General features: G+C 41.5%; 2 protein-coding genes and 2 long non-coding RNA genes across 5 annotated transcripts in view; 3 read left to right on the forward strand and 1 right to left on the reverse strand.

The window, feature by feature from the left end:
- On the forward strand, window positions 1–4243 carry LOC148048229 (thiol S-methyltransferase TMT1A-like). The gene is made up of 2 exons (XM_087710349.1): window positions 1–1121; window positions 2887–4243. The coding sequence occupies exons 1-2, from the start codon at window positions 630–632 to the stop codon at window positions 3121–3123; spliced, it is 729 nt and encodes a 242-aa protein (XP_087566475.1). The 5' UTR covers window positions 1–629; the 3' UTR covers window positions 3124–4243.
- Window positions 1616–27058, reverse strand: part of LOC148048230 (uncharacterized) — a 26472-nt gene continuing 1029 nt past the window's right edge. For both annotated transcript variants that reach the window (XR_015696043.1, XR_015696042.1), the window contains exons 2-3: window positions 23396–23608; window positions 1616–2089 (exon numbers count right to left, since the gene is read on the reverse strand). This is a non-coding gene — a long non-coding RNA (uncharacterized LOC148048230). The remainder of the gene's footprint in view (window positions 2090–23395; window positions 23609–27058) is intronic.
- Window positions 5651–9356, forward strand: LOC148048231 (uncharacterized). The gene is made up of 2 exons (XR_015696044.1): window positions 5651–5894; window positions 8953–9356. It is a non-coding gene; the product is annotated as an uncharacterized LOC148048231 (long non-coding RNA).
- On the forward strand, window positions 19694–25691 carry LOC148048232 (thiol S-methyltransferase TMT1A-like). The gene is made up of 2 exons (XM_087710350.1): window positions 19694–20444; window positions 24395–25691. Exons 1-2 carry the CDS (start codon window positions 19953–19955, stop codon window positions 24629–24631), a joined length of 729 nt encoding a protein of 242 aa, XP_087566476.1. The 5' UTR covers window positions 19694–19952; the 3' UTR covers window positions 24632–25691.

Here is a 27058-nt window from a genome sequence, read left to right on the forward strand (position 1 = left end):
CTCTTTTTACTGTTCTGCTCCAGGCAATGAGGGTTCTGCTCGGGCAGCCAGTTAACTCCACGCTTGGGAATATTTTTCAGATCAAGTTTATTGTCAGGAATCCTTAATAACAAAACTTACAGTTCAGTAATGAGGTTCTTCTGACTTTCCCTGATCTTTCCCTTCACGTAGTGTAAAAAGACATTAATTCCTCTAACCCATGCTGCTGGTACAAAGCTGCTTCTGCTAGTGCTGACAGGGATTCAGTGAGTGTGCAGTAATAAACAATTTCCCGGGCAAAATACCCACTGCCCAATCAGGGAGCACAGATGTGGTCACATGTTATGGGACTACATTTCCCACAAGGTAGTTGCATTTCCCTTGAGATAGTTGCTTAAAGAAGACAGCTTCTAATTCTTAAAATGGCTGTATACTGTTGGGACAGCACAATAACTGAAAGATTTTTTTACGTGACTAAAACAGTTGCTGTTGCTTTAAGGAAGAACTGGAACAGATTCAAACTGAGGACGTCATGTAGATGCTTTCCTTATGAAACATCATTAAAAGAACAGTGAGTAACTGGGAGTATTTCAAGGAAATCATTGAGGGAATCAAGAAGGAAGGTTTTTTTTTTTCTTCCATTGAAGACGATGCTGGTTCTCATCTTCCAACAATGCCTGAAAATCCTCGTCCTGCCCATCTATGTGCTTGCCTATTTTGGCTTATGGGATCCTATTTGCAAAAAAACTTTCCCATTTTTCATGAATCAGTTCAGCAAATTCGTCAATAAAAAAATGCACAAGGAAAAGGAGAAGCTGTTCCAGAACATGCAGGACTTTGCCGATGCTTCGGGAAAGCTCCACCTGCTAGAGATTGGCGCAGGCTCCGGCCCCAACTTTCAGTTTTATCCCCCCAACACTCATGTGACCTGCTTGGACTACAACCCCAACTTTCAAAAATTTCTCCTAAACAGCATGGCTCAGAACTCACACCTCCAGTTCGAGAATTATGTGGTCGCCTCCGCCGAGAACATGACTTCACTGTCGGACAACTCTGTGGATGTGGTGGTTTGCACGCTTGTGTTTTGCTCTGTGAATAACACCCAGGCTGCCTTGAAGGAGATCTTGCGAGTGCTCAGACCAGTAAGTCAAAGAGCAAAGAGGGAAAGTTAATTCTGGGGTGTCCAGACAAATGAATAATAGGTACTAGGTAGGTGCAAATACACACTATGCAGGTGTGCATAGGAGCAAGGGCTTTAGATCCCATAAAAACAGCATCTCTCTGCTGCTCTTTATGCTGCTCATTTTCGGGCTTAACCTGAACCGGATCATTTATTTATTTATTTATTTATTTATTTATTTATTGTACAAGGTAAGAGGTATTAGTATAGACATGGATAAATAAATGGATATAAATAAGTATTACATGAACACATAAAATGTGCACATATCAAAGGAGACAGTAGGGCAGGGAGGGTAGGAAAGCTGGTGCGCTTATACACGCCCCCTTAGGGACGTGAGGTCCACAGAGGACAATTTAAGGTTAAAGATAGCAACGCTTTTTGATGGCAACGCTTTTTGTAAAGGAACCCCAAAATTGTGTGTGCATGCATTCAAGGTGATTCTGGACATATAAATAAACTCCAAGGTTTATTTAAAACTTTAGTTAACAATACAGTAATTTATTTATTTATAGAATTTAATGCTGCCCATTTTGAAATTTAAAGTGACTGGGCGGTTTTAAAATTTATTTTAAACTTTAATACACAAATTTATAAAATTTATAAGCCGCCCATCTCAAAATTCAAGATGACTCTGGGTGGCTTTAAACTTTGTTTAAAACTTTAATTAACAATAACGTTGTTGTTAGTTGCAAAGTCGTGTTTGACCCATCGTGATTCCATGGACAACGTTCCTCCAGACCTTCCTGTTATCTTCCATCCAGTGAGAACTATCAACCAATGGAACGTTGGCCTTCGGAAGTTGTAGGGACTTCATCACTTGAGACTTTCAAGAAGAGATTGGACTGCCAATTGTCAGAAATGGTGTAGGGTCTTCTGCTTGAGCGGGGGTGGGGGGTGACCTATAAGGTCTCTTCCAACTCTGTTAATCTGTTAAAGAAAAATTAAACAATGTTTAGACAAAAGGCAGATAAGTCTCCAGAAGCAATGGGGGCGTGGCAAACTTCCCTAGTTTCTTAGGCTGGATAGATGTGCTTTCAGACAGGCAAGGTTTGTGAATTTAACTTTAACTTCTCGGTGTGCTTCTTGTCTGGATTATCTTGCTAAGCTTATTTTTATGATATAAAAAAGCATATATATATTTTAATTTGGCACCAAAATCTCCACTATAATGTTTATAAAAGAAAAAGGGAAAATAACACCATGCACCAGCTTGCTGCTGGAGGCGGCTGATGGGATAAGACCTCATCCACATCCTGTCCATCTCTTAGTTTCAGTTTTAGTAAAATTTAGTACAGTTTTTAATAATATTTTAATCTGTGCAATTTTACTGTTTTAATTACTTTTTACTTGTTTTATAACTTGTAAGCCACCCAAAAGCATCTTGTAAGGGAGATGGGTGGCATAAAAATGTAATAAATACACAGTGATGCTTAAAATTTTGTGAACCCTTTTGAATTTTAATATAAATTCTAAACCGAGATAAAGGCAACCCAATATGAGGAAATGTAGTGAACTGATACAGCTACTTAGTCACCTTCTTTAAATAAAAAAGGCCAATTCTGCAAATTTCCTGTAAATCATTCCTGGCTAAATTGCATTCCAGCTTCATTTTGTCTCTATACTTAATTATTGGTTCATGTCCCCAGGACTTTTGTAACAACAATCTTGATTACAGTGGAAATACAATGTTTAATTTCTATATTGTATTATTTTACTTTTTCCAGGGTGGTGCATTCTATTTCATTGAACATGTAGCAGCTAGCAGATCGAAGTGGGCCTCCTTCTTGCAACAAGTCTGTAACCCTACTTGGAGATATTTGGCAGACGGATGTTCCTTGTTAAAAGAGACCTGGAAGGATTTGGAGAACGCGGGGTTTTCTAAACTGTACTTGCAACACTTCATGGCCCCGTTGCCTTTAACTGTAGTTTGTCCCCATATTTATGGATATGCTGTGAAGTAATTTACGAGAAAGCATCTTTCTCTTAAAAGCAGATTTTTGACTTTAAGGAATTAAGAGTGACAATGCATACGCTACAATAAGAAAAGTGTTTCCTCTATTCTATACAATTTGAAGTGGACAAAGGGTCCTAAAAGTTCAGGCCACACTAAACCTAAATCAGGGATGTCAAACTCAAAGCCTGGGGGCTGGATCCGGACCATGGAGTGCTTATATGGGGTCATCCTGGAAACAGCAAAGGACTGGCCTGTGGTGCCTTTGCCAGAAAAAAATGGAGCTTGGGAGGTCCACGCATGGCCTCCTCAAACTCTGTTTTCATTGGCAGAGGGGTGCAGGAGACCATTGCAGCAAAAACGGAGCTTGGAAGCCTGTTTTTGCTGACAGAGCGCTCAAGCCACCATAGGCACCCTCGACATGAGTGACGTTGAGCTGGCCATGCCCACCCAGGTCATGTCCCCTCCTGCCCCCCCCCCGGCAAATCAAACACAACCGTCAATGAAATTGAATTTGACATATCTGACCTAAATGGATACCTAGGATCAAGTTTGGAGGAAGGATAAATAAATATTAAAATTTATTAATACTATTAATATAAAATAATTAATATAAAATATAAAACAAAACAATCCTACTAGCAAAAGACCATATGGGGTGAAAAAAGCCCACTGCCATTTTGCTGTGGCATCACACAGTCCACCATGTCAGCTTCTGGGAACGAAAGCTAGAGGAGGTCTGTGTTTGAGTATCATTCGCAATCTGTGTGGAGTTCTCTAAGAACAAACTGGTGATGGACAAGGTACCCTCGACATGAGTGACATCGAGCTGGTCATGCCCATCCGGGCCATGCCCCCTCCTCCCCCCCCCCCCCCGATCAAACACACCGTCAATGAAATTGAGTTTGACATCTCTGACCTAAATGGGTACCTAGGATCAAGTTTGGAGGGAGGACAAATAAATGTTAAAATTTATTAATACTATTAATATAAAATAATTAATATAAAATATAAAACAAAACAATCCTACTAGCAAAAGACCATATGGGATGAATGTTTTTTCTGTCTCTCTGAAATCTGTAGATCCAATAACACCATTAAATAAACGGGACCTGGCACATTCTACTTGATCTAATTACTTGCATAGGAAATGTTCTTTATACTATTTATGTTGTTTGCATTTTTTGTCATGAACTGCACCACTGAGGACAAAACCAATTTCGTTGTATACATGATCTACAATGACAATAAAGGCTATACTATCTAGTCAACAGGCAGAAGAAAGGCTGTCCTGCAGAAAAAAAATAAAAAGGCCCTATTCCATTTGCATCCAGAAATCCCTTAGGAGTCAGTGCAGGTTTTCAAACGCATACAATTATATAATACTGCATACCAAGGGAAGTGTCTGAGGATATAACAAGCAGAATTATTTTTTTGGATTTAATCATTTCTTTACTAACGTTGAGAGCAATCCATACTCTAGCTTTAATGTGAGGGGAATTATGAATTTCAAGAATCTGAACAGCTATTTATCAAACCACTTTCTCTTGAATTTTCAGATCAGGATATGTAATGTTATTTTTTAAATTAATTTTTATTTTAAACACATAAGCACATCAACAGAAACAAACACATGACTTAAAAACAACATAGGAACAATAAGTTCCATCGTATATCATACAGCAGTTCCGAATCGGTTTCTTTGCAGTCTTTTCCCTTCTATACATTTCTATCTTGTGTTCATAATCTCCTTATTTGTTATCCATTTTTATGTATAATTCTTTATTTATTTATACTTAGCTACTTATGACCAAATATTATTTGCCTATATTGTGCTTTATATTTTTACTGTCATTTTTATATATCAAAATAGGGGAAAGGACCGCTATTGAGTTTTCTGAATGTATAAAAAATCGAATTATGATAGAACAACCTTAAGGCATTTCCAATTGCTTGTGCCTATGGCTAGTTAACTGCCAACGAGTACAAGTGGATTTTTCTCTAACAGAATTTGGAAGAAAATAATGCTTAGTTGCAAGAATAAGGAACTGCCTGGCCTGGATAGAGAACTTGGTTTCCCCCCAATGTTTTGAACTGCAACATCCCATCAATCCCGGTCCGCACGTTCCAAGAATCTGAGCGTAATAAACTCTCGCATCTGCCACTTTTCTTCATTTGCATCATTACTGATGGCTGTTTTAGAATCGAATCTGAGGATTTTTGGCATCATTAAACTCAGTAATTTTATTGACTCTCCAGACCATTTTAGATATACTATGGCTAACAATAAAGCGTAGATATCTTCAAATGAGATATTGTTGTTTTTTAATCTAAAACTAATTCATTTTAGGCCTTACAATTTAAATCTAAAATCTAAACAGTGTGTGTCCGAGGGAGGTAAGGTGAGCAAACTCCGACTATAGAAAGGAAGGAAGGAAGGAAGGAAGGAAAGAAAGAAAGAAAGAAAGAAAGAAAGAAAGAAAAAAAGAAAAAAAGAAAGGAGAAAGAAAGAAAGAAAGGAGAGAGAAATAAAATAAAATAAAATCGCGTTTTCGCGTGCTGAAACCGCGAAGCGCTTGCACCACGTGAAACTCGCCCCGCGAGACCCGTGGCACCCGAGACGGACAACCGCAAAAGAAGCCATCCAGAGGCTCAGCCGCCATTTGCTTCCTGGATCAAACATGTTCTGGAGCTTGATCCGGAGCTTTCGCTCGTCCATCCTCTCTTTGTGGCCGCTGTTTCTGCTCCTGGGGCTCCTGACCCCCGCCTCCCTCACAGACGGTGAGACCAAGGTTGCCTTGTTTGAGTAGGGGGTTGGACTAGAAGACCTTCAAGGTTCCTCCCAGCTCTATTCTGAAGTTAACCATTTCATTTAACTTAACCTGTTCGGTGTTCCGGTGTTCCGTAAGGCAATGGCCCTAGATTGAGCTTGCTCCCAAAAAACCGAGTGGCAGAAAGCACTGCTGTTATTAGGAAAGCGGCTCCCTGCAGCCCCAAGGGCGTCTCTAACCGTCGCCCCAGGCCCCAGCTGGAAACCTCCGTAAGGAAAGAGCTCCGCTCGTCCCGCTGAGATTTCTGCAATCTCCTGTCAACCAGCATCAGATGCCGCTCTCATCCTCCCCTCTTTTGGCTGCGAATGTGAGCCCAGAGCCCGGAATCTCCAGCTATTTCTCTCTGGGCAAGTAGGAACAAATTCAGAACTAGATCTAGAAGAACAGATTCACCATACACAGACACAAGGTTACCTTAGGTCATTCCCAAGCCATTCTTTCCTCTTGCCCAGAAGAGAAGAAAAGGGTTACTGACGAGCTAATTGCCTAACCTGAAGTTGGCTCCTATCCGCAGGAGGTGGAGATAGTAGCCTGGAACTGGGTTTTCCTGCTCCACTTTGAAAGTGTTTCCAACTTGGATTGACATGAAACCAGTTCTGCACTTTCACTGCTGTGCTTTCATTCAACTCAATGACAGCAGTTCTTTTGGGGGGATGTAAGGAGCTGCAATCACATCCCCCCACCCTGGGAGCACTAATCACACCCTGTATTCCCAAATCCTGGGTATATCTGCCCTGAAGTAAAATGTGGTGGTGTGAACGAGTCCACTATGGTTTGTGAATTGTGAACTAGGTCTCCACTGTTTGGCAATTTCTACATCTTCAACAAGCAGAAACACTGGCTCGTTGACTCCTAACCACACAAACAACCTGTGGATAGGGCATAAAACTAGTGCTGAGCAAGGGTTGATGAATCACTGCCCCAAGATAATAAATCAGTGAATTTCTTCTTTTTTTTTTTAGTGAGTGAAAATGACAAGTATTCTGCCAATTTATCCTTCTAAGTCAAACCACAAGCAGGTAAAACTGGGATTCTGCTTTCTTTAACCAGTCAGCTATAGCAGTAGACATGCCAAATGGGAAGTTGTTAAGTACAAGGAGAAGTTGGTGAAGGAGTCTCACACAAAAGCTCTATCAGTGGAAACTGCACACCGTAATAAGTATCCTACTATTCCCCACTGTTTTGTTACAGACAAGAGAAATGTACAGGTGTTGAGCAGTGACTGCAGGAAACTTCATGGGCGCATACTGTAGACCGTCTCTCGTCCAACTTTCAATTGATAACTTGGACCTGGGGTGGGAGGGTGTTTGGGAGTTTCAAAGATCAGAATACTTATTACCTTGCATATGGTTGAATATAGCCCCATTGTGTATTACAGTCATAGAATTACTTGAACAATAAAGCATTAACAATACAATTTTTAAAAGGTTGTTCAAGTGGAGATACAATACTATGTCTACGAAGAGGCTCAATCACCCAAAGGTGCTTTTTTTCCAAAAAGCAACTGAATTTCCTTGGGGTATTTGGGGGTGGGGGTGGGGGGTTGCTTGTTTGTAAAACGTTTCCCTTCATATACACTGAAGAAGCTTCTTGGCTAAGAAGCAAAATGTTTTCAAAGGGAAAAAAATCAAGCAAGAAAGTCCATTTGTCTTTTAGCAAAAGCATCTTTAGGACAAATATAAAGATATCAAAGAAGCATGATGTAGGACTAGTGCTCCTTCTTTCCAGTACAAAAGCAGATGAGTCTTGCTAGCATTCCTTGTAGTGTCATGTAGATAAGGTATTTTTAAAAGAGGCTGCAAAGGCATACTTCTTAGGTGCAAGTGGGGAAAGATTATGCCCATATTGCTCTATAAACGCTTTGAAAGTGGTTAATAAATCATGGATTTTCAATTAAGACATACTTAAGTTGTTAATCATACCCTATTTAACATGACCTTAAGCATTTCACTGAGACCAAACATTTATTCCACATTTTCAAGCACTAGGAACAATCTAGCAAAAAAAGAAGTATTCACATTGTATTGATTATTGATGCTTTTAAAACTGTAGGATGAGAGCTGTGCTAGTCTGGATAACAAAAAATCAGAAGGGACCTGGTTCTGACTAATTTTATTAAATAGCAGTAGACTTAGCAATAGCAGTAGACTTATATACTGCTTCATAGGCCTTTCAGGCCTCTCTAAGCGGTTTACAGAGAGTCAGCATATTGCCCCCAACAATCTGGGTCCTCATTTTACCCACCTCGGAAGGATGGAAGGCTGAGTCAACCCTGAGCCGGTGAGATTTGAACCGCTGACCTGCTGATCTAGCAGTAGCCTGCAGTGCTGCATTTAACCACTGCGCCACCTTGGCTCTTAAAAAGCCATAAGCTTTTGTGAGATGCAGCCTTTTAAGAGATTTGGTTAACCAGAAAAGGTACTACCAGGCACCTTATTTCAAGCTTTGAATTTTTTAATATTTATATCGTTATCCTCTGAATAAGAAAAGTGGTAATCCCCCCCCTCTCAATTTCTAGTACAAATGATCTTTACAGCAGTTCATTTAGTGACTGTTCAAACTTACAATGGCATTGAAAAAGTGACTGACTGTTTTTCACTTACAATCATTGCAGTATCCCCATGGTTAAGTGATCAAAATTTGGATGCTTGGCAACTTGTTCATATTTATGATCGTTGCTGTGTCTCAGGGTCATGTGATCACCTTTTGCAACCTTTTGATAAGCAAAGTCAAAGGGAAAGCCAGATTCACTTAACAACTGACTGTATTACTAACTTAAGAACTGCAGTGATTCACTTAACAACTGACAGAAAGGCAGGTCGTACAGTAAGACAAAATTCATCCAACAAGTGTTTTGCTTAACAACATAAATTTTGGGCTCAATTGTGGTTTTAAGTCAAGGACTTACCTGTAATTTCTAGTTCTCAAGAGCTAGCTTTGATATATTGTTGAACATTGGTTTTGTTTTAATCTTTCCTTTCTCACCATTAAACTATTTTGATTTCTAGAATGTGGAACAAGGCCTGCGGTAGATGAGTCCACAATGGCCTCCCGGATTGTAGGTGGGCATGATGCTGAACCTGGAGCATGGCCGTGGCAAGTCAGTCTTCAAATTCATTACAGTGACAGAGCATATCGTCATATATATGCAGGAGTTTTAATCAGTAACAACTCAGTGCTGACTGCAGCACATTGCATTCAAGAATATCCGCATGTAACTTTCAATTCTAAATGGTTTTCTGTCCATTTTTGATGCATGTGTATATAGAAATAGTAATAGCCCTTGGACTTACATACCACTATAGAGGTGCTTTGCAGCCCTCTCTAAGTGATTTACAGAGTCAGCATATTGCCTCCAACAATCTGAGTCCTCATTTTACTGACTTCGGAAGGATGGAAAGCTGAGTCATTCTTGAGCTGATCAAGATCAAACTGCAGGCACTCAGCAGGATTAGCCTGTAATACTGCATTCTAAGCACTATGCCACCACAGCTCTGGTGAAGATGTGTATATACACACAGACACACACTGAAACCTGGATTTACAAGATTATGTGGCAACAGACTGATTGAGGAATTCATCCTCCAAAGAAAGAAGGAATGTTTTGGGAAAAGGAAATGAAAACAGGAGACTTCCTCTTCCCATTAATGGGTACACATATGTACATATACTGTGTATATATACATGTCATATTTGAAAGGAGAAAAATAGGAACCAGGGCAACAAAACATTTTAATTAATTCCTGTAAAATAAGCAAAAATGAAAAGAGAAGGAAAAGAAAAGGAGAAACTGTTTATGTGTTACAGAAAGACACCAAATTGTATGATACATATAATTTACATTACAGGATATGAGGCATTATGCTCGTGGCAAGTACCTAGAAAAAGGACTGATTTAACTCTGAGAATGCTGTCATAAGTAACACTGATGTGCCAGTTATTTATTTATGAATCTCCTTCCTATACTATGTCCTCCTTCCACATATCTTTTGCTTATAAGGGCAGGAAATATTCTGATACCTTAACCGACAGTTAAGGTACTTAATAAGTGTATTAAAAAAAAACCCAAACCTTAAAAAGCATTTATTGTAGGCTTCAGTGTTTCTATGTCAAGAACCAAAAAAGTACATGCCAATTAATAATATGTTTAATATATGTTTAATATTAATTGCAATTAATAATATGTTTATTAATCAAGTCCAGTTGTTTACTGTTTTGCATCAATCTCTGGCATTCAAGAGAAATCTTCAAAGCTTTTATCAGCTAACCATAAAGAGACATTGTCCAGACCTTGTTGTTGCAGCTAAAATACATTTTATTGTTGAATTGTATGTCTTTTCCACTCCTGAAAGCATTCAACATCTAGGTTTGGGATAAGGGGGAATTATGGTAAATTTCAATTGTTTATGAATCCATTCAACTGTCAAATCAGGATAGGAAATGGTACTATTACTTCCCCTGTGAGATTTCACAGGTTGCACTCATCTGCCATTTTAAGTCCAGAACAAATCCTACAGATCACAAAATAAGCTATCTTCAGTAAAGGCAAATGGAAGAAATATAGACTACTTGTGTGCAGCTTTTGCATCCTCAGGGGCCAGTAAATGTATCTCGTTGCATTTTTGTAAATCAAGAGATAGGAAAGTAGGGGAAAATATCTAGGAACCTAAAAAGATCAAAGCAATTGGGGGCAAAGTAAGCGATGGCAAAATAATCAAAATAACTACAGGATTGAAGACTGGCAGCAAGACAGCCATTGAAGAATGGAAGAAGTCACAAGGCAAAAAAAATGGGGTTGGGCAAAGCATCTTGTTAGATATTCCCCCCTGCTGATAGACTGCAAGAGGTTTCCACCAAGATCCTCTGTTCCGGTGGAAACAGAGATTGACTCTTATTGGTCAAGAGGTCAGACAGATCCCTTTAAAAGAGGATGCTGCCTGACCATTCTCCAGCCGGATGTTTTCCTTGACTTGCAATAAAGAGCTGTTGTTTACTGAAGCCTTTTGTGCCTCCTTTACCCGATCTAACTCTGGAGATGAGGGTGGGATTGGAAGGCAACTAGGCAAACAAAGAGAGCGAAGCCTTGCAAGTACATCCAGCCCAGAGCATTGCATGAGGCATCAAGCTAGCCATCACTGAACACCCAGAGAGAACCAGAATGGCCATGCACGCCCCACCAACTCCGTACAACCCAGCTACAGAACACTGGGAATCGTACATGCTACGATTCAAGTGTTTCTTGGAAGCGAACGATCTCACAGGTGTTCCAGAAGCCCGGAAAAAGAACTTGTTCCTAGGATACTGCGGTTGGGAAGTATTCGAGATGGCGAAAAACCTCTCAGAACCAACCCCGCTACAAGCAGTATCCTGGTCTGCACTACAACTAACGCTGAAGACCCACTACGCGCTGAAGCCATCCAAATACGTTTGCCAGTACCAGTTCAACATCCGGAACCAAAAGGAGGGGGAATTGATCAATGAATACATGGTGGCCCTCCGAAAAGCCGCAGCCCACTGTGAGTTCCGTAAACTGGACGTCCTGATTCTAGATCGCATAATTTTGGGGATGTGAGATCTCAATCTGCACTACAACTAACGCTGAAGACCCACTACGCGCTGAAGCCATCCAAATACGTTCGCCAGTACCAGTTCAACATCCGGAACCAAAAGGAGGGGGAATTGATCAATGAATACATGGTGGCCCTCCGAAAAGCCGCAGCCCACTGTGAGTTCCGTAAACTGGACGTCCTGATTCTAGATCGCATAGTTTTGGGGATGTAAGATCTCAATCTGCAGAGAAGGCTTCTGGCTAGATCCAACCTCTCTCTGCAAATTGCACTAGATGAAGCTAGAGCATCTGAATCAGTAGCCCAATCAGTGGAGACCATCCAGTGTCACAGCGCACCTCCAGACGTGCGGAAAAGTACCCGCGTCCACCGCGAGACCACAGAGCCTGAGAATTCTGAGAGCGAGGAGGAAGACAGCTACCGCATGCGCAGTAGCCGAACAAAGCCAGCGCGGAAATTCAACTCACAAATTCTGCCTTGCGCCAGCTGTGGAGGAGACCATGTCTGATCATCCTGCCAGTTCTGCGAAGCCATTTGCCAGTGATGCGAGCTGAAAGGGCACATCGCCAAGGTGCGCCACAGCAATTATCCTGTGACTGCAGGACAACCCAAGTGGGGCCAAAACTGCAAACAGTGACCCAAATCAGGGGCTTGGCAGAAGTACCCACGGGATTCAGAGGGAGACGATAGAATCGCCAAACTCACTTCTGCCATACGAAGCTGCCCTGGGCGCACAAAAAAGCTGAATGTCAGTGTTCTGGTTAGACATATCCGTACCATTCACCCCAAAAAGCTGAAAGTCACTGTCCTCATCGAGGACTCTCCATGAGAAATGGCCATCGACACCATGGTCAGTCCTAAAGCAAACGATACCCAAGATACAAAAGAGACACCTCAGAAGCCCCAATGTCCACCTACGCGACTACTAGGGGAACCAGGTCCCCATTGTGGGCCAAGGCACCTTCCGGGTAAGCCACAAGAAATTCTGCAAAAAGGTCCCCATGACGGTTCTCGGAGACGACCTTCAGAGCCTGCTGGGGCTTCATTGGTTCCAAGCTCTGGGAATGGAAGTGACCGGAGTCAACTCCGTGGTGGAGGACGCTGCTGAAGCCGCCGCTGAAGCCATTTTTAAGGAGTTTGAGGACGTCTTCGGCACCGGTCTGGGTGAGTACAAAGGAACCCCATTTCCTTTAGCTTAGTCTCCGCAATAGCCCCAATCAGACGTAAGCCCAGGAGAGTACCTTTCACTCTCCGGCCAAAAATTGACAAAGAAATCAATAAGCTCGTGAGGCGGGGCATTTTAGAACCAGTTGATCATGCACAACAAAGCGCTTACCCTGTACCTGTTGTACAACACCTATTGCATTCCCTCGGTCCGGGAAAAATCTTTGCAAAATTAGATATGGCAAAGGAATACCAACAATTGCCAGTAGATGGCGCTACCGCAGAGGCCCAAACCATTGTGAAGCACAGGCGTGCATTCAAATGCAACCGCCTGCAATTCGGTGTTAGTATCGCCCCCAGACTGTTCAAAGCATAATGGAACGACTTTTGCAGGGGATTCCAGGAGTCGTCCCCTATTTCGATGACATTTTGGTATCGGCCGCAAATGAAGTGCAACTTTTAAAATGCGTACGAACAGTTTTGGCTAGAATCAGAGACAAGGGCCTCCGCCTTAAAAAAGAAAAATGTGAAATCAATGTACCAAAAATTGGATTTCTAGGGTACATGATTGATGGGTCTGGGATTCACCTGACCTCACAAAAAATTAAAGCCATTAAGGAAGCCCCCACACCTCACAATCAGACCGAACTATAGCAATAGCAATAGCAGTTAGACTTATATACCGCTTCATAGGGCTTTCAGCCCTCTCTAAGCAGTTTACAGAGTCAGCATATCGCCCCCCCAATTGCAGGCGTTCCTCGGGCTCCTTAACTTCTACAGCGCCTTTCTCAAATAGAAAGTGACAGTTGCTGAACCACTACATTGCCTCCTAGCCAAGAACGCAAAGTGGTCCTGGGGCAAAATCGAGGCCACTGCATTCGCCGCCATAAAAAGACTCTTATCAGCAGACTCGTTCCTAGTACAATACAGCCAGACTTTGGTGTTGACTTGTGACGCTTCCCCTTTCGATGTTCGCGCAGTCCATAGCCACCGCATGCCAAATGGTGCCGAAGCCCCCATTGCATTTTACTCCAGGACATTATCCGCCGCTAAGCGGAACTACAGCCAACTGGACCATGAGTCTTTGCCTGCAGTAGCCGGAGTAAAAAGATTCCACGAGTATCTTTATGGCCGGGATTTTGAACTGATCACAGATTACAAGCCGTTGCTAGGGTTGCTGGCTGTGGACTTATTTTATCAATAGCTAGATAAAAAAACATGGAAGTGAAAAATGTTGGAGAAGCTTTTCATATTGTAAGAATATTAGAATAAGATAGATGATACTGTAAACAGATCTTATTATTAAATAGACTAACAATTATGTAATGGAATATTAGTATATACATGAATTGAATATCTAGAACATTTTGTTTAAAATGAAGGAATAACAATTATAGTTGAACATATGATGTACAATGCTAACAATGTACCTATGTATACTCGATAGACAATCTGTGATTCTATATACAACTGAAAGTAGTGATGCATAAATATAAAATGTTGGAGAATTCTTTCATATTGCAAAAATAATATGAGATAGGTGATTCTATAAAGACATATTATTATTAGACAAATAAAGATGCAATGGAATACTGGTATATATGTGAATCTAGTTTCTAGAACATTTGTTTAAAACGAAGGAATATCAATTGTAACTGAACAATATGATGTACAATGATAATAATGTATCTATTTATGCTTGATGGATAATCTGTGACCATTTGTGGTGATGCACAAATGCTTGTAACTTAATGACATGCTATATGTAATTGATGAGTGTTTTATGTTTCATGTTTTGTTTGTCTTTGTTTGTTTAAAAATAAAAAAACTTTTTTCAAAAAAAACCTCTGCATATGTTGGCATGGGATTAGACTGAAAGCTAAGGCTTAGAATGTAGACACTGATAATGTACCAAAGCTTGCTAACTGCTGAATTATGTATTACTTTCTTGTTTTACTTACTATGCTTTACATTTTTAATAAAAAAAAGCTTTGGTGTTTTGGTGGGGAAATTTTGGGGGGGGGGGGGTTGCTCTCTGGTGAACCTTGTCTTGTGACTTTTTCTCAATACGGCAAATGCAAATATCAGGTCTCGTGGTTCTGAGGTATATTGTAGGTTGTTTAACTAAATGTCAGCGTTCCAAATATCATCCAAAATTAAATCAGAGTCCAAGGCAGAGCTTTCCTCAAAATTTCAATTTATTAAGAGAGACATGTTGGTACATCTGTGAAAACCCGAATCTGAAAGCTTCCTGGGGTTTCCACCCAGTTGAAAGTTCATGATCTTGTCCCCACACCCACAAGCCCATCACATGGTCCAATCTTCCTCTGCCACGCTGGCATTTCCACCCATCCACTTCCGGTCAGGTGCAGAGGTGCTTCATCTATTTGTGAAATTGCTGAGAACTGACATTTGCTTTGAAACAGGCCTGTTTTGTATAGGTGTGTGGCACACATGAGGCAACTTAGGAAAGAGGTGAAAATTGCTCCTCTAAGGCAGGGGTCTCCAACCTGCCTGACTGAGGAATTCTGAGAGTTGGAGTCCACAAGTCAAAGTTGCCAGGGTTGGAGATGCCCGTTCTATGGGAAGGAAAGCTGCTGCTACATTCCCAGAAAGCTTTGTAGGAAAATGAGTCTGGGAGGACTTGTCTGAAAGAGAGGATTGAAGCAGGTCTGGGATCTCGGATATGAAAAATCTTATTCTCTGAAGAGATCCAGCTCTAGCCACAGACCTTCTGCGATCTCAAACCACCAGCCATTAGGCCTCTGCATGCATGTAAAAAGCACACATTTTGGACTCTCAGCATAACAGATACTCCTAAACTAAACAAATTGTGCCTTGTACTGTAACGTCCAAAAATGCACTTAGCTCACCAGAATGCCAAAGAGAGACTAAAGAAGAGGTTTGAAAAAAATAACAGCTTGCATTTGTACATAGAAGGAGCTAGGTATACCATTCCACAACATACAGGCAAATAGCATACAGCGAAAGCCCACACCTTGGGGAAAGTATGGCATCTTTTTATACCTTCAGACACATCAGCTTGGTACCCAATTCTGCCCTCCTTCCTTGTATCCCTGCGTGTCCGTGCTCTCCTTTGTTAGTGCAGCAAGGAAAAGAGGGCCTGAATGCTTAGCAACACAGGTGTTTGCCCGATGACACACCCCACTTCTTGTTTGAGATATGCAGCAGACATAGGGTTGTGCAGAAAAACAACCCAGCAGAAGTGGTGATTAATTCTATTACTGGCAGAAGCAGAGCAATTCTTACATAAGCGAAAGAGCAGTTAAACTAATTCTACTGATTCTATTATTATGTCCCTGTAATTCTACCTATTCTATTATTATTATGACCCTCCGTAACAGTTTCATTTTCCATGAGACCTTCATTTCCTCCCTTTTCTTTTAGGACAGCATGCTTCCTGTCAATGGTGGACTAGGGGATTATATTTCTTGGGGATGGTCTTGAAAACCGTGATATTTTTTGGTTTATCAGGAGAGTTAATAGACACAGATGAGTCTATGACTTTCATCCCAGCAACGGTTGACTTAATTATGTGCTGGATCGAAGGGATGAAACGGAAGGAGAAGGAGATGACCAAAGACTAAGAACACTAGAAACCCAATCCTTTTCCAGTCAGAGAAGAAACTGCCAAACTAGGAGAAGTCGACTCACTCCCTCTTCTTGCAGCACACTCCGATGCGAAAAACACCAAGATCGGCGCACTTGGGGCTGCAGTGATTTCTGTCAAAGCAAACGTGGGCGCAGCCAAAGAGCTTGTCTGAACGGGGCTGAAGGGAGGGAACCAGGAGCCCAGTGGAGCAAGAGCACCGCATGCCCGCCGCAAACAAAGCACATCCGCGCCCGCCGACAATTCCTGCGCGGGAGAAATGAGCCGGGCTCCCCCAGGAGACACCCACCCCAGGCCAGGGGGGGCTGCAGGTGGGGGAAGGGCGGGGGGTGGAGGAGCCACCGCAAGGGCACCGCATTTACCCCTGCACCGAGGCTGGAAACGGCAAAGGCGGCCAGGAAGGTCCGATTGGCCGAGACCATCACTTCGCGCTTCCTTCCCTAAAAATTTACATTTCTGTCAGAGGAAAGGTCACAGTGTTGTGTGGTAGGCGGAGCTCAGAGCACAACGGAGAGAGAAGGAAAGCAGGCGACAGTACTGGTTCCCGCGAAGCGGAGCCCTTAGTGATTTAGGGAAGGGAGCCAGCCGTGGAAGGGAAGGGAGTGTGCGGGGCCGTGTGTGTGTGTGCGCGCACGCAGACCAGCCGCCGGGGAGTTGCATCTGCCTTTGCCAAGGGAATATGTTGCTGCTGCGATGGTTGCTGGCCTCCCGTTGCCAAACGGCACCTGGAAGCCACGAGCGGTGGACGCAGCCCTTGGCGGCTTCTAGCAGGGAACCGTAGCGAGCGTCTCCCCCTTCGGCTGCAGCTTCCTTTCCTCTCTCCGCCCGCCGATGCTGTGGCTGCTTTTCGCTTCTCTGCCTCTTCCTGGGGATCGTGGATGAATCTTTGTCTGGCATCATTGTGTATACCTGTCCCAGCCGGCCGGGATTTTGTCCCTTCTGTCTCCCCGTTGCTCAGAAAAGCAACTCTGGGAAGGTCCTTTGCTAGCAGGCAGATTCTAGGATGCCTGCTGCCACCAAAGGACCTTCCCGCAGTTGCTTTTCTGAGCAACGGGGAGACAGAAGGGACGCAATCTCCTTTCATTCTCCCTCTGCCTCATTCACTCGTTCAGGCAGCAGAGAACGAAAGAAAATTGCATAGCCGAGGACAAAGGAGCCTGCTGCCTCCTTCATTCAAATGTTCAGGCAGCGGGGATGGGGGGGGGGTTCTCGCATGCCTTCTTTCTCTGAAGCTGCGCCGGATTTAGCAAACCGGGCAGCGCGTGCCCTTGGGATTGTGCAGCAGCCGAATATCGCCTGGTTAAAAAGGAGGAAGAGGAGGCTCCACTAGTCCGGAGCCAATCCACGGTGGCAGGGATCCCCCACACACATACACACACACACAGGGAGGGAGGAGAGACAGAGAGAGAGAGACAGACACACACAGAGAATGACAGAGAGAGAGACAGAGAGGGAGGGAGATAGAGGCAAAGAGGCACACAGAGAGTGAGAGACAAACAGAGAGAGAGAGAGAGAGAGAGAGAGAGAAAGGGAGGGAGTGTTTATGCACAGAAAGGAGATTTAAAACTTCGGAGTGAATCCAGGAAGAGGGAAGAGATGGAGGACTGGCTTTTCACTCCGATTTCTGAGCCCCCAGCTGTTAGTGACGGAGGAGGAGAAGGACGAAGGAAGAGGTTGCATTTTTGTCAGGCTCATAGCCCTGTGGCGTTTTAAAGAAGTCCCGTCCTTTTTTTTTTAAGCACGAAAGGAAAAATTTGCAAAAAGCCCGGGGAAATGTTCCTTGCAAAGCATCATGATCGCAGAGAATGCAAATGAAGGTGCTTATCTCCCCGCCCGACGCTGAGTCCCATTCAGAGGGCGGAGGGACGCAAATGAAGGTGCTTATCTCCCCGCCCGACGCTGAGTCCCATTCAGAGGGCGGAGGGACGCTGTGCTTTTTTTGTTTTGTTTATGTTCTCACAACCATGCAAAGGTGGGTTTTGTGCTACAAGGATCTTTCTTTCTTTCTTTCTTTCTTTCTTTCTTTCTTTCTTTCTTTCTTTCTTTCTTTCTTTCCCTGTCTGCGATTCCGATTGCAGTTGCTTCGGTTTAAAGCACCATTTCTCATTCCTTGCAAAACTGGGGCAGGGCTGCCTCTCCTTGCAGCACCTTCGGTTGCAAAATGTTCCCCTGGTTTGGTTTATAATTTCGCAGCAAGGCAGTCCAACAAATAGGAAAGTTTTAATAAGATTTTCTGACTTTATTTGGTCTCTGCTGCCACCCCCACCCCCAACTCCTCCCAAGGAGAGAGTGGGAAGGAGAGAAAGGAAGGAGGGAGGGGGGAAGGAAAAGAAGAAGGGAGGGGGGAGAAGATGGAAGGAGAAAAGATGGAAGGAAGGAGAAAGAAGGAGGAAGGAGAAGGAGGGAGATGGAAGAAGAAAGGAAGAAAAAGAAGAAGGGAGGGAGAAAAGAGGAAAGGAGGTAGGAAGAAAAGGGGGAGAGAGGGAAAGAGCAGAAAGACAAGGAGGATGAAGTTGATAGGCAAGAGGAAGGAGGAAGGAAGGAAGAAAGAAAAAGGGAGGGAGAGAGGAAAGAAGAAAAGATGGAACTAGAAAGGAAAGAAGGGAGGGAGGAAAGGAGAAGACAGGGAAAGAGCAGAAAGACAGAGAAGGTGAAGGTAGATAGGCAGAAGGAAGAAATAGGAAGGAGGGAAGGTGAAAGGATAGAAGGAGGAAGGAACAGAAGCGAAGAGGAAGAGAGAAATGGAAAGAGCAGAAAGACAGAGAAGGTAGATAGGCAAAAGAAAGGAAGTTGAAAGAATGGAAGGAGGAAGGAAGAGAAAAGGAAGAAGGGAGTGAGTGAAGAAAGAAGAGAGGATGGAAGGAGAAAGGAAGGAAGAGAAGGAAAGAGCAGAAGACGGATAAGGTGAAAGTAGATAAGCAAGAGGAATGAAGGAAGAAATGAGGTGTCTCGAGGAGGGGAAAAACATTTAGTGACCAAAGTTACAATGGCATTGAAAAAAGTGACTGATGACCATTTTTCACACTAAGCGACCGTTGCGACCATTTTTCACACTTAGCGACCGTTGCAGCATCCTCATGGTCACATGATCAAAATTTGGTTTGACAACAGATTCGTATTTATGATGGTTTCAGTGTCCTGGGGTGACCTTTTGACAAAATATAAAATTTTTAATCAAGCCCCCCCCCCCTCCCCGTCAATGGTGTCCCTCTTTACCAATCTGAAAATCTGGTCACCTTAAATATAAGCCACCTGGAGCATTATAGTTAAGAGTTACCACATCCATCCCTAACCCACTCAGTCTAGGGATATTTTCAAATAGCTTACTATGAATTCCAGACCACCAGGTGCTGTTGGCATTATTTTCTTCCAATAGTCTCCATTTTTTTCTCTGGAAATCCATTCCTACTCCTACACCATTCAAAGCGTGTTCATCTCAAATTGTATAACTGAAAGATTTTTTTACATGACTAAAACAGTCGCTGTCGCTTTAAGGAAGAACTGGAACAGATTCAAACTGAGGACGTCATGTAGACGCTTTCCTTATGAAACATCATTAAAAGAACAGTGAATAACTGGGAGTATTTCAAGGAAATCATTGAGGGAATCAAGAAGAAAGGTTGTTTTTTTTCTTCCATCGAAGACGATGCTGGTTCTCATCTTCCAACAATGCCTGAAAATCCTCGTCCTGCCCATCTATGTGCTTGCCTATTTTGGCTTATGGGATCCTATTTGCAAAAAAACTTTCCCATTTTTCATGAATCAGTTCAGTAAATTCATCAATAAAAAAATGTGCAAGACAAAGGAGAAGCTGTTCCAGAACATGCGGGACTTTGCCGATGCTTCAGGAAAGCTCCACCTGCTAGAGATTGGCGCAGGCTCCGGCCCCAACTTTCAGTTTTATCCCCCCAACACTCATGTGACCTGCTTGGACTACAACCCCAACTTTCAAAAATTCCTCCTAAACAGCCTGGCTCAGAACTCACACCTCCAGTTCGAGAATTATGTGGTCGCCTCCGCCGAGAACATGACTTCACTGTCGGACAACTCTGTGGATGTGGTGGTTGGCACGCTCGTGTTTTGCTCTGTGAAGAACACCCAGGCTGCCTTGAAGGAGATCTTGCGAGTGCTCAGACCAGTAAGTCAAAGAGCAAAGAGGGAAAGTTAATTCTGGGGTGTCCAGACAAATGAATAATAGGTACTAGGTAGGTGCAAATACACACTATGCAGGTGTGCATAGGAGCAAAGGCTTTAGATCCCACAAAAACAGCATCTCTCTGCTGCTATTTATTCTGCTCATTTTCAGGCTTAACCTGAACCAGATCCCTTATTTATTTATTTATTTATTTATTTATTTATTTATTTATTTATTTATTTATTTATTTATTATTTATTTATTTATTTATTTATTTATTTATTTATTTATTTATTCATTCATTCATTCATTCATTCATTTATTTTTATTTATTTTGTACAAGGTAACAGGTATTAGTATAGACATGGACAAATAAATGGATATAAATAAGTATTACATGAACACATAAAATGTGCACATATAAAAGGAGACAGTAGGACAGGGACGGTAGGAATGCTGCAGCATTATCTTCCAAATAGGAACTGTGGAATTGTTCCTAGCACCTGGAATGTGACTAAAATCCAGATATATTTTTTAATGTTTTGTGTTAAAGAATGTTTAATGTAATGTGGCTTGGTGGGGGGTGTCATGTGACTGGGTGGGCGTGGCCAACTTTTTCACTTTTTAAAGCATTTTTTCCCCTGCCAATTCGCCCAAACCGGCAGGGAAAAATTGCTTTAAAAGGGGGGGGGGGAGTTTCCGAGGATTATGCAACTCAGCTGTGAGCTACGCAATCATTGGAAGCTCTTTTTTTAGTTTTTTAAGCATTTTTCGCTGCCGGTTTGCCTGAAAAAAGAGAAAAATGGTTTAAGAAGCAGAAAAGTTTCAACTCCTGAAATATAAGAGAACAAGGTCTTTTTAATAAAGGTGTCATGGCACGAAATCCTGCAACAAATATCCAATTCTATACAAAACTCTATTTGTATCCAAAAATCATTCTTATTGAGTGGAAACTTTCTACTCCATGTCCAAATTATTCCATTGAAATTACAATCTGACCCACAAGCAGGGGAGTCTCCTTTTTTCCCTTTTGATCCCCACAGTGGATAACCTTATTCACAAGTAAGCCAAGGTAGAATTGCATCGTGCCTATTTTTTAGCAAGAGGTCTTATATATTTATAGAAGCCTCTCTGAGCAACCAGTGACAGAAGGAATAATTCAAGGGCTTGGTGCAAACCTGTGCGAACCGGATGAATACCATCTCGGCTAAGAGATGATCAAGCATTGCAGCAATCCTGGCAAAAAGTTCAAGAATGAATCACAATGTTCACAATGTTTCAATGTCCTGAGGGTTGGGTGGTTTTTTTTCCACAGGAAAAGATTTGATGCCAGAAGTTCCAACTTTCATATAAATCAAGTCACAATTCAGGCATATTACTATTTGAGAGCAATAGTTCTAAGCAAGCTGTAATTCACAATATGCTACCCTTGAAATATGGTACTTCTGCTCTCCTATTTTTGAGTCATTCAGCTTGGCACATACAGAGTGATCTGAAGTTTTTTGGTGAGATCTGGCTGTTCAGAATAAAAAAAAGGTCAGCAACTTGATTGCAAGACACTATCGGCAGGGATTTATTGGCCTGCTATGGTATGACAAGATTTGGTGGTATCACATAATATCTTTCTTTAGCACAACAAAAGTCAAATGGATGAGAGAAGAGCTAGGAAGGGAATTCTCAAGGTGATATGGTATCTAATGTTATGCATAAAGTTAAGGCTCAACTTTCCAATACTGTATTTTTCAGAGTATAAGATGCACCTCCCCCCCCAAAAAAAGAGGATGAAAATTTGGGTGCGTCCTATACACTGACTGTAGCCACTCACCCACCCACACCGGCCTCAACCTTTTGGCCTCTGCCTTACAGCAATTTACCTCTTTGCAGCAAACAGGGGCTTGCAGATGCTTCAATAAGCTATAGCAATCCCTGCAGCCTGTAACAGCTGATGATTGGGAAAAACTGAGTGACACTGGCTGTTTGCTCCACGTGGCAAATTGCTGGGAGGCAGAGGCAGATACTTTTCCCTTGTTTTCCTCCCCCAAATTTAGGTGCGTCTTATACTTCAGAGTGTCTTATACTCTGAAAAATACAGTACTTTTTATTTCCACAGAGGAAAAATGAGTCTTCCCTGCCCGGCTAATAGTTATATTTAGCAATTCAGGTTTGAGACCAACATCATTCAGTACTTTTTTCTTGTTGCAATATGGATAAAAATCCCAATGCATTGTCGAAATCTTGTTCCCAACATTTATTATTTATACTTCCAATTGTCACTTTTGGGGAACAAATTCAAAGCACATGTGAGCAGAATGCAAAGGGATGAGCTACTCCATAGTTTTGGATATATTTTTTTCTTGCATCTATTAACTCCAAATGTGTTTTTTCTTACAGTTTATAAAATTTATATGCTATCCACCTCATAGTTCCAGGTGATTCTGGACATATAAATAAGCTCCAAGGTTTATTTAAAACTTTTGTTAACAATACAGCAATTTATTTATTTATAGAATTTAATGCTGCCCATTTTGAAATTTAAAGTGACTGGGCGGTTTTAAAATTTATTTTAAACTTTAATACACAAATTTATAAAATTTATAAGCCGCCCATCTCAAAATTCAAGATGACTCTGGGTGGCTGTAAACTTTGTTTAAAACTTTAATTAACAATAATGTTGTTGTTAGTTGCAAAGTCGTGTTTAACCCATCGTGATTCCATGGACAACATTCCTCCAAACCTTCCTGTTCTCTTCCATCCATTTAAGCAACACGTATGCATTAGAGTACTGGAGACTAAAACATACAGGAACTGGGCATGGCTAGTCTAGTGAAGAGAAGGACCAGGGGAGACATGATAGCAATGTTCCAATATTTGAAGGGCTGCCACACAGAGGAGGGGGTCAAGCTATTTTCCAAAGCACCTGAAGGGCAGACAAGGAATAATGGATGGAAACTCACCAAGGAGAGATTCAACATAAAAATAAGAAGGAATTTTCTGACAGTGAGAACTATCAACCAATGGAACGGAAATTGCCTTCGGAAGTTGTAGGGGCTTCATCACTTGAGACTTTCAAGAAGAGATTGGACTGCCAATTGTCAGAAATGGTGTAGGGTCTTCTGCTTGAGCGGGGGTGGGGGGTGACCTATAAGGGCTCTTCCAACTCTGTTAATCTGTTAAAGCAAAATTAAACAATGTTTAGACAAAAGGCAGATAAATCTCCAGAAGCAATGGGGACGTGGCAAACTTCCCTAGTTTCTTAGGCTGGACATATGTGCTTTCAGACAGGCAAGGTTTGTGAATTTAACTGTGATTATCTTGCTAAGCTTATTTTTATGATATAAAAAAGCATACATATATTTTAACTTGGCAGCAAAATCTCCACTATAATGTTTATAAAAGAAAAAGGGAAAATAACACCATGCACCAGCTTGCTGCTGGAGGTGGCTGATGGGATAAGACCTCATCCCCATCCTGTCCATCTCTTAGCTTAGCTCTCTTAGTTTCAGTTTTAGTAAAATTTAGTACAGCTTTTAATAATATTTTAATCTCTGTAATTTTACTGTTTTAATTACTTTTTACTTGTTTTATAACTTGTAAGCCACCCAAAAGCATCTTGTAAGGGAGATGGGTGGCATAAAAATGTAATAAATACACAGTGATGCTTAAAATTTTGTGAACCCTTTTGAATTTTAATATAAATTCTAAACCAAGATAAAGGCAACCCAATATGTGGAAATGTAGTGAACTGATACGGCTACTTAGTCACCTTCTTTAAATAAAAAAGGCCAATTCTGCAATCTCCTGTAAATCATTCATGGCTAAATTGCATTCCAGCTTCATTTTGTCTCTATACTTAATTATTGCTTCATGTTCCCAGGATGTTTTGTATCAACAATCTTGATTACAGTGGAAATACAATGTTTAATTTCTATATTGTATTATTTTACTTTTTCCAGGGTGGTGCATTCTATTTCATTGAACATGTAGCAGCTAGCAGATCGAAGTGGGCCTCCTTCTTGCAACAAGTCTGTAACCCTACTTGGAGATATTTGACAGACGGATGCTCCTTGTTAAAAAAGACCTGGAAGGATTTGGAGAACGCGGGGTTTTCTAAACTGTACTTGCAACACTTCATGGCCCCGTTGCCTCTAACTATAGTTTGTCCCCATATTTATGGATATGCTGTGAAGTAATTTAAGAGAAAGCATCTTTCTCTTAAAATCAGATTTTGACTTTAAGGAATTAAGACTGACAATGCATACGCTACAATAAGAAAAGTGTTTCCTCTATTCTATACAATTTGAAGTGGACAAAGGGTCCTAAAAGTTCAGGCCGCACTAAACCTAAATCAGGGATGTCAAACTCAAAGCCTGGGGGCTGGATCTGGCCCATGGAGTGCTTATATGGGGTCACCCTGGAAACAGCAAAGGACTGGCCTGTGGTGCCTTTGCCAGCAAAAATGCATGGCTTCCTCAAGCTCTGTTTTCATTGGCAGAGGGGTGCAGGAGACCATTGCAGCAAAAACGGAGCTTGGGAGCCTGTTTTTGCTGACAGAGCGCTCAAACCACCATAGGCACCCTCGACATGAGTGACGTTGAGCTGGCCATGCCCATCCGGGCCATGCCCCCTCCTGCCCCCCCCCCGCCCCGATCAAACACACCATCAATGAAATTGAGTTTGACATCTCTGACCTAAATGGGTACCTTGGATCAGGTTTGGATGGAGGACAAATAAATATTAAAAATAATTAATATTATTAATATAAAATAATTAATATAAAACATAAAACAAAACAATCCTACTAGCAAAAGACCATATGGGGTGAAAAAAGCCCACTGCCATTTTGCTTTTGCATCACTCTGTCCACCATGTCAGTTTCCCGGGAAGGAAAGCTAGAGGAGGCCTGTGTTTGAGTATCACTAGCAACCTGTGTGGAGTTCTCTAAGAACAAACTGGTGATGGACAAAGCTCTAACCTAGGCACAAGCAGAGCAAGGAATCCTGCTTAAATAATACTTCAAGTAGAAGGCTTTGTTGGCCTTTAGGAGAGGCCTACGCAGAAAGATTTTTCTCCTCTTCTTATTCCCTGTAGTTGTAGAGCGGGTAAAACTCTGCATATGTTGGCATGGGATTAAACTGAAAGCTAAGGCTTAGAATGTAGACACTGGTAATGTATCAAAGCTTGCTAACTGCTGAATTGTGTATTTCTTTGTTTTACTTAAGCTTTTCACTTTCAATAAAAAAAGAGCTTGGAGGTTTGTTGTTGTTGTCTGGTGAACCTTGTCTGGTGACCTTTTCTGAATACAGCAAATACAAATATCAAGTCTCATGGTTCTGAGGTATATTGTGGGTTGTGTAACTGACCCTTGTAAAAGACTGATCCTCAGTAAAGTATAAAATATATACTATAAAAAACAATCCTACTAGCAAAAGACCATATGGGGTGAATGTTTTTTCTGTCTCTCTGAGATCTGTAGATCCAATAACACCATTAAATAAACGGGACCTGGCACATTCTACTTGATCTAATTACTTGCATAGGAAATGTTCTTTATACTATTTATGTTGTTTGCATTTTTTGTCATGAACTGCACCACTGAGGACAAAACCAATTTCGTTGTATACATGATCTACAATGACAATAAAGGCTATACTATCTGGTCAACAGGCAGAAGAAAGGCTGTCCTGCAGAAAAAAAATAAAAGGGCCCTATTCCATTTGCATCCAGAAATCCCTTAGGAGTCAGTGCAGGTTTTCTAACGCATACAATTATATAATACTGCATACCAAGGGAAGTGTCTGAGGATATAACAAGCAGAATTATTTTTTTGGATTTAATCATTTCTTTACTAACGTTGAGAGCATTCCACACTCTAGCTCTAATGTGAGGGGAATTATGAATTTCAAGAATCTGAACAGCTATTTATCAAACCACTTTCTCTTGAATTATCAGATCAGGATATGTAATGTTATTTTTTAAATTAATTTTTATTTTAAACACATAAGCACATCAACAGAAACAAACACATGACTTAAAAACAACATAGGAACAATAAGTTCCATCGTATATCATACAGCAGTTACGAATCGGTTTCTTTGCAGTTGGTGTTTTCCCTTCTGTACATTTCTATCTTGTGTTCATAATCTCCTTATTCGTTATCCATTTTTATGTATAATTCTTTATTTATTTATACTTAGCTACTTATGACCAAATATTATTTGCCTATATTGTGCTTTATATTTTTACTGTCATTTTTATATATCAAAATAGGGGAAAGGACCGCTATTGAGTTTTCTGAATGTATAGAAAATCGAATTATGATAGAACAACCTTAAGGCATTTCCAATTGCTTGTGCCTATGGCTAGTTAACTGCCAACGAGTACAAGTGGATTTCTCTCTATCAGAATTTGGAAGAAAATAATGCTTAGTTGCAAGAATAAGGAACTGCCCCGCCTGGATAGAGAACTTGGTTTCCTCCTAATGTTTTGAACTGCAACATCCCATCAATCCCGATCCGCACGTTCCAAGAATCCGAGCGTAATAAACTCTCGCATCTGCCAATTTTCTTCATTTACATCATTGCTGATGGCTGTTTTAGAATCGAATTTGAGGATTTTTG

This window comes from Thamnophis sirtalis, unplaced genomic scaffold (assembly GCF_051295495.1).
Source record: "Thamnophis sirtalis isolate CommonGarterSnake01/CBP01778 unplaced genomic scaffold, rThaSir2_p1.2 scaffold_3, whole genome shotgun sequence".
In the NCBI taxonomy this organism is placed as follows: domain Eukaryota; kingdom Metazoa; phylum Chordata; class Lepidosauria; order Squamata; family Natricidae; genus Thamnophis; species Thamnophis sirtalis.